The 8,039-nt window shown below is 36.4% G+C and overlaps 2 protein-coding genes across 4 annotated transcripts in view; one reads left to right on the top strand and one right to left on the bottom strand.

The window, feature by feature from the left end:
• Window positions 1-508: 508 nt before the first annotated feature.
• LOC139133859 (cytochrome c oxidase subunit 5B, mitochondrial-like) lies at window positions 509-5,284 on the bottom strand. The gene is made up of 4 exons (XM_070700620.1): window positions 4,682-5,284; window positions 2,494-2,567; window positions 2,224-2,323; window positions 509-1,498 (listed from the first exon to the last, which is right to left on the bottom strand). The coding sequence occupies exons 1-4, from the start codon at window positions 4,770-4,772 to the stop codon at window positions 1,374-1,376; spliced, it is 390 nt and encodes a 129-aa protein (XP_070556721.1). The 5' UTR covers window positions 4,773-5,284; the 3' UTR covers window positions 509-1,373.
• A 210-nt stretch (window positions 5,285-5,494) lies between these two features.
• LOC139133855 (multifunctional protein CAD-like) overlaps window positions 5,495-8,039 on the top strand; it is a 54,721-nt gene continuing 52,176 nt past the window's right edge. For all 3 annotated transcript variants that reach the window (XM_070700616.1, XM_070700617.1, XM_070700615.1), the window contains exon 1: window positions 5,495-5,685. In XM_070700616.1, coding sequence (XP_070556717.1) covers window positions 5,601-5,685 — 85 coding nt within the window. In that variant the 5' untranslated portion in view covers window positions 5,495-5,600. The remainder of the gene's footprint in view (window positions 5,686-8,039) is intronic.

Genomic DNA, 8,039 nt, shown 5'->3' with positions numbered 1-8,039 from the left:
TCAAACATTGTTGCTGAAAATACGTAATCAAACTTTTCCCTACACAGTTCGCCTTTTTATAAACAACGCTAACAACGATAGCAGAACCCAGCGTGGAGAAAATTGACAAGTTTCATGATACTGCAATTTCCAGGATTTCTTTGGACATGGATCAAAACATTTTGAAAGGGACATTTGAAAAATCACCAGACAGCAATGGGACGCTTGAGATTCTACCAGAGACTACTGCAGTATAGCATAGCTGGAGAAAAACAAAGTCATTCAAAAACATCACTTCATGAAAATCTTCCTACCAAAGACATGAGGTTATAAAGTGACTGGGAGATTCTTACACACAAGTAAACTCAAGTGGGTGTCGGTAACCACTTCACTGCTATGTCAGTTGGTGTCATAGGTCACTAATTGTCAAAGGTTACTTACTGCCTTTGAACAATCATTGACAGACAGTTTGACAACAAATCAAGATCACAGTGTCTGTGACTGAACAAAAACTACTGACCATTCCACGTTAGAACTCATTATATTAATTTATTGGGTTCAATTACCATAATTACAAACACTGAACTTGTAAACTGTTAGTATCAGCAAACACAATACAAAATCCAAACGTTGGATTTTAGGTGCAATATAGACACCAGCTATGCATTTTCATTTGGCCTCAATTATCTTTTTTTAACTTAAAAAAATGCAGCTACACCTCTCATCTTCACACATTATTTAAATAAAAAAGGGGTGCCAAAGACACGGGAACAACATGACTTCAGATAAAAGTCCTTGCCAAATATTGCTTACATAAACAGCTCAGGGAAGAAAGTCAACGGGACAAGGTTTTTGTAAGCTGCACATACTGTTTTGATGGTTTTCATGGCGATGGCAAGTGCTGCAATACAAGGAAGGAAACTCTATACAAAAACATGTAATGGTGTCAAGATTTTGAACTTTGACCCCTGGCAACGCGTGACATCATGTGTAGATTTATAGCTGAACTGAGTGCAAAAAGGGTTTTATTTCCTGCATGAACTGGTTTGAGTCAACTTCAGCTGCTATTGTATTGATGAGATCTGATACCCTAGGTGAATTAGTTGACAGTTACTGTCTAATATTAAAGTTCAACCAACGCGAGAGTGCGAGCAAAACTGTTTTTTGCTAACAATAGATCATTGTAATATAAGTCACGTAACTTTGTTGATTGTGTATTTTTATACAATGCTGAACCCAATAAACAGGGTAGAGATTCACACAAAACTGAAAAATATGGATACAGAGAGCACTCGTCAATTTTCCAAAGGAAACCTCAATAAAGACAAATCTGTTTTATTTCTTGAGTAAATTCATATTACACTACTGCTGCAGATATATATGTACTACTGTTCTCATACTCTCTTTACAGGCTGTAAGGGCGTTCCTTCTGTCAGTTCGAAATAATGACCGCAGTCACACCTTTGGGCACTGCCTTTTTCAAGCCACATCCAGTTTATTGTGGTGGCATCTTCTTCACCTGTTTTTATGGAATGGTGAAAATGATGAGTGATTAAATAAGTTTTCCAACTTTGATCATACTATACATGATGTTAAGGTAGTATGTGCCTCAAAATCGAAAGACAACTTTTGCTCAAACTTTTTTTTAGCATTATCCCATTCTCTTTCAAATCAAGAATAAGAATGGGAGATCATCATGCAACTTTTGGTACGATGGAAACAAATTACCCTACATTTTGATATTTTAAATTCAAAATAGCTGCCTTCCCTTTGTTATGTATTTCTATGGCGAAAAAAATAAATTTTTGATTTTTCATAAAAGTAAGCCTGTGAAAACTTCATAACATGAACTTCTAAATAAGACCCCACAAGTAATAGAACAAAAAGAGTGTTGCAAAAGTTTGAGAGTGGATATCTGTTCTTTGAGCACATTCTACCTTAGCAATGACTTTTTAACATTACGCAGAAAGTCATCATCTGATGGTGCTGAACAGTTTCGTATAAAATTTAAAGAGATACCCAATCTATATTATGAGTCATGTTCAGTGTATCATTGTCTCTTAAGATTTCTGAAATCCTTGAGTAAAAGGGCTAGTAGCTGTAAATTTTGAAGATTTTTTTCTCTATTTTTTGTCTTTCACAACAATCACACTTTCTTATTCTACTCTCTGAAGCATGTTGAGATACACAGTATTGATCAATGCCTTAATAAATAATTTGTAAGGAATACATGTAACTACTCACAAATGCAGCCAATTATTCTCTTTTCAAACACTGATGGTACTAATGTAGGACTGGTCTTTGTTCCTGGTGCAACGTGTTTGGGTTTCAAATGAAAGGGATCCTGTGAAGCAAAACAGAATATCTGATTTCAACAAGCAGTGTAGACAGTGGATTAGAAAACATAATATAACTGCCGAAAATAAATCAGAGAGAGAGAGAGAGAGAGAGAGAGAGAGTGAGAGAGAGAAACTACAACAGAAAGCATTATTTCAAGTATCTGTTCAAACTCACATCTAGACCTGCTTCTCTCATGTCCATTTCCAGTTTCTCCATTCCTGTCGCATGCTCTTCATTCAATGGCACACCTTGAAAATGGAAAACAATTAAATATTAGTCTACGGTCCAGCTTTTACACACATTCATCATTTTTTTATCATACCATTTAGAAGCTTGTGAAGAAAACATCAGATACACCTACGTTTCATTTGTGTCTCATCATTGCATATTGAGGTAACTGCCATGTCTAGAGTATTTATTTAAATAACTGTTGTACCACACAAACTCCACTCACAATAAATAAAACTTACAAGAAATTATCCCACAATAACACAGTTTGTATAATTTCTTAAAGCAATGCTGAAACCTCTCGGGTGTATCAAAAATTCTTTCACTTTAGATTAGACTTTCCAGGAATTGTGACAAAATCTTCTGTCACTTTCGACTGGATTTCCAGGAATTCTGAAATGGACCATGAAACTTCACATCCGCCATCTTGTTTGTAAAAAGGCACACTGTCAACTGCACTGCAGTTTAACCTTGATTTCTCACAAATTTTACATCTGGCTTCTTGTTAATACGGCAAGTCATTTTAGGTTAATTTTTATGATCCAATAAAATCTGCTGTTTGCATTAAAAATTTTCACACTGGACTCTTTTCGCTTGTCTTACATTCTACATGTTCTGATTGAGTCAAAAGGAAAAAAATGGAAAATCCTGAGAAAGTTTTGGACTTTTTCTGCATAGAATTTGATTACGGTGACTTAATTGTCTACACCAACCTGAGATAATTATGAGGCGTATTAGCAATTTGCAAAAGATAATATGTATCATTACTCTGCAAGATGTTGATAGTCCAAAGGTCATTTTGAACATACACTAATACTGCTGTGAAAGACATGGAGAAATTCATCCACTTCCTAAAGAATCTATGTGAATGACTTGTGATATAACTTGTGAAAGCTGGTTTTCAGTTATTGTAAACAGCAGTGAGCGGTTTAACCAGCTAATGAATTTAATGATTAAACAGCAAAATCGTGTTCCACCTCTACTTGACAGCAGATAATGAATAAGTTAGAAGATATCACGCACTTTCTATTAAAGGTACTTGGTTTAATATGAGAACAAATTGACATGATTTGTGCAGCACAGTTATCAAACAGTAGATTTCTATGTAAAAACTGACTGTTTTTCTCACCCAGTAGTACATAAATAATCAGTTAAAGGGCCATATGCTGTAACTTGTGGCAAGTTTTTCAGTATTCTGCTTCTGTATATCAACTGCAGTGTCTGACCCTAATCTGTTTGTCTTCCTGAAATTTTGAGTATTCTTTTTGTCAACACAGCTTGTATATGTGTAGTGATCATTGTTTATTGTTTACAAATGAATTCTAGTCTGGACTTGAATACAATTTCCAGCAATAACGATGGAGATTATATTCATATAGGTTGTGTTGATATGCTAAATACTTGGCATTAAATAAAAGTTTAGGGATTCAATGCAGAAAGTTAAGGGAAACCACAAAACAAAAGTTCTGAAAAAATAGCCAAAAGATACAGCTTATGGAGCTTTAACGCACAACTCACAAGTACTGAAGTAATTAGATTAAGATTAAGATCAAGGATAGATTATTGCTGTACTGTATATATTACATTTTACAATATCCACCAGCTGCAATGTAGCTCCCGGGCCTTGCGTCGCCTTTTTCTGTCGTGTTGGCTGTGTAGCACCGGCCCGTAGGCTACTGTATTCATATAATTGATTCAAATGACTAACATTGGCGAGATTATAAATTGTATAACAAACGCCTGACTTCGACGTCTTCACGATTGACATGTTTTGCTGATTATATACGTATTTCACATTCCAGAAACCTTTGGAAAGATCATTTTCGACTGAGCAAAGGTCAGAAAACTAGGTCACGTATTATTTTTCATGGATATATGGATCAAAACAAAACAATGTTAGGGTTTGCATCTTAAAGATGTAACAGATTTATTTTTATCCAACTGTTGGCGCAATCGGCACATCAAACACTATCTAAGTATGGTCGAAGTACCGGCTAACTGTTTCGTAAAGTACACGAGTTATCCGCCATCTTGAATATGCCGGTACGCACGACCACCAATGCCACAGCGAAACTGCATTTATCGCTCTAAATGCGAATCATACTCAAACTGAAACACAGAAAACCCTACTTACCACCTCCCTTTGCCATCGTTCTCACTGATGTCACCAAGAAAGGCCTAGTTAAAAGGCTACAAACTCGCGTGCGACTAATAAGCGAAGCCATTATTACAAATTTTGACTACTCGATATCAATCCCAAGATGCAACTCGTTTCAACATTGAACCTCGTTCACACATTATTTTCTACAATGAACCAAATAAGCGCTAACTCACCTACTCCCTATTACGAAATTGACTGAGACATTATAAAACAATTTAAATTAATAAGTTATCAAAAATGATATATTATATAGAAGTATTAATGAGATTTAAAAATATTTATTTTTCTCACTCTTGAAAAGTTGTGTCCTGCGTTGACCTTGCACCAAAATTTTCCACTACGAACTCGACGAAGATAAACCCCAATAAAATACACAGATGAATATATTCTAGATGAAGAATAACATGGTTTACGTTGTTAGAAATGTTTTAATGCTCATCTATAGGATGAACGCGGTATATTTTGTGCTACAGAACTGAAGAATGCATCGCAGAATGGCCTTGTAACGATGTGACGTCATGTATGCGTGATGCGTGATACATCGGCGCGAAACGTGCTGCTTCAATCAATGGCGGACTGCCAATGTGTTCGGCTTTTCCTAGAAGGTAGTCGTCTTCAAAGGACATTTTGAGAAGTCATACATCGACACTGGTCGCCAATTTTTAGTACATCGATTTACAATATCTTCCTTATTTATTGAACAAGTTTCGGTGAGTGAAGGTTTCATCGAAGGCGTAATTTGCTCCCTTTAAAAAGAACGTTTTCATTTTTGTCACCGCGCGGCCTATTGTACTACCTTTGAACCACGTGTGAGCATAAAGTGCTGAGCGCAGAAGAAGCTATTGAACAAGAACCATACCGTCGCAAAACCGAATCAGCACAGCAATCGAGGATGTCTGCCACCCTTATCCTAAAGGACGGATCAAGATACAAGGGAAGTCTATTTGGTTCCAATGTTAGTGTGTCTGGTGAAGTTGGTAAGTAAACTTTTTCTTTTTTGCGTATTTCTCGACGGGAAGTCGTAAAAGAGACAATCTCCGAACATTTGGCGGGGAATTCGAAATTGTAAATGTTTTACAAAGGGCCTTTTATGCGCGTACCTTGGTCCTTCGGTACGGCGGGCAAAGTGCATTTCACTACATTTAACGTAAGCCCACGAATCTTAACATTTAAGTATAGTGTTTTTGATTTTGTTTGGTAAAATCATGGAAATATACAATATGGGGAAAAATAAACGCGAGTACATGTAACTTTGTAAAAAAGTTTGTTATGCTTTTGTTTGAATTCCAAGGTAGTCTATAGATATATTTGCATTTTCTGACAGATATTAGGATATCGCTGGTATAAATCATGGTTGAAGCGCGATTCTAAATAGGCACTTATTGCATTTCTTTGTCAGGTCGTTGAAAATTCAATTCAATTCACTGCTGTAACATTTTCAGGGAGTGTAAAAGGCAAAAATCACAAAGCTCAAAAAGTCAAAGTTACCTGAACAAAGTTTTGTGAGCTGGCCAGCTGCTGTTTAGAGCTTGGAGAAGGTAAAATACCAGAAGTAAATTAACTTTTATCCTGCCAAGTTGATATGTCACCATCAGGTCAAGTTGCATGGTTGCAACCAGTTGAGCATAATATGTCCCATATGTTACACTAATAGCAAAAAGTTGAATACATAGTGACTGTAAATATGATTTTTGTTTAATGACGGAACCTGCTACGATTTAATATATATTAATTATTTCAAGTGTGTGAAAATGTATCTTTGGTTGACAAAAGCACTTTTTACTATATGGCACAATGGAACTGGCTGGCAGACTATTGATAATTCATAAACTTTGAAGTTGGAATAACTTATTTTTTTCAATTATTTTTCACTGCATCAGCATATTGGAAAACTTAAAACATTTACGTTTCTATTCTAGATTTGAATGTTCAGAAATGCTATCCTGTGGACTTTATCTCAACATGCATAGAGCCTCAATATAGGCAGCAGCTGCAGATAGATATAACATGTCCAAGATGGAATTACTATATATATTAAATTTATCAAATTTGTGAACTTATGGTAATTAATTGTAGGTGTGTTGAAATGTTTTAAATGAAACATTGCTCATAAACAAATTTGTTCTGAATCCCAATATTGTGCAATTTAGGGTACATTGACAGGATTCTCAATGTTGGATTCTAAAGTCTTTCATTGTAATATTTGCAATATCACTTCAGGGATTACCCTGGCTCAAGAAGGGCATGAGATAAAATCGCACATAAAAAAACTGGGGGGAATTTCAAAGTCTGTGGGAACCGGACCTAACTTTCCCTGATTTTCTGCATATTGGTTAATTTGCATAACGATACACTCAGTGAGACAGTTTTTGGATGACCTCAGTTTTCAGACATTTACATGACATGCTGTTCGTTATACTCACTTCGCTCCGTTTTGATAGCGTTTTACAAGTCATGCTACAGCATATTCAGTCAGGTGACGCTGCCGTCCCGTTTTGGATTTTTTTTGTAGAAGCCAGGGGTTTCATTAAGAGCCGGCAGCCGGCGAAATTGACCGGTTACTCTCACGATTTCGCCGGCTACTTTTTCGGGAATTTGAACTCTTTCATAGCTAAAATATTGTTTACCTTCTGAAATGATACGCACAGATTTCAAAAACTGTGTAATCAAACTTTTCAACGGCTTTTATGTGAAACAAAATTTAGAAGACGAGCGACTACTACGATCGCCTTGTACTACGATGGAGCACGGTCTTGCTTATACTGCCGCAATAAAAATCGGAATTGCAACGGACGATTCTATTGGCTACCTGAATTGCTGATTCCTATGTGGTGACTTTTATATACGCCGATGAAAACGGGCATACTACACCTGTCGGCCGTCGTTAGCTTGACTCAAAATGGTCGATGAACGAATCAAGACGGAAGCGATCGCAAGGTCAGGCTTCGCTGTACGATCCTTGGTATTGAAGTGGACCAAGAAACAAGAGAAGGATAATTACGTGGATTTAAACTGTTTTCGAAGGCAATGACCTGATTTTTTTCTCACGAAAAAACTTCCCGGTTACAGTTCGAATTTTAGTAAGCTGACGTGCGTTGCACTGCGGTAGGCTTAAATGTAATGGTATATACCAGCTGGACGTATAATATGTACTGCTTTTCGGTCTATCGAAGCCAATAAGAATGTCGCCCAGAGTGGTTAAAATACGATCAAACCTCTAAATTCACTTCAAAAACGGTCGTCAGGTTAAATCCAAATGTGAGTTTCTGAACGTACAAATGTTCATATCCTATATCAAGGTTCTTACTTTGCATACCCTTACAGTCAAATA

This window comes from Ptychodera flava, chromosome 5 (genome assembly GCF_041260155.1).
Source record: "Ptychodera flava strain L36383 chromosome 5, AS_Pfla_20210202, whole genome shotgun sequence".
Classification (NCBI taxonomy): domain Eukaryota; kingdom Metazoa; phylum Hemichordata; class Enteropneusta; family Ptychoderidae; genus Ptychodera; species Ptychodera flava.
The sequence above is the reverse complement of the archived record's forward strand: the minus strand, read 5'-3'. Positions and strand labels throughout refer to the sequence as shown.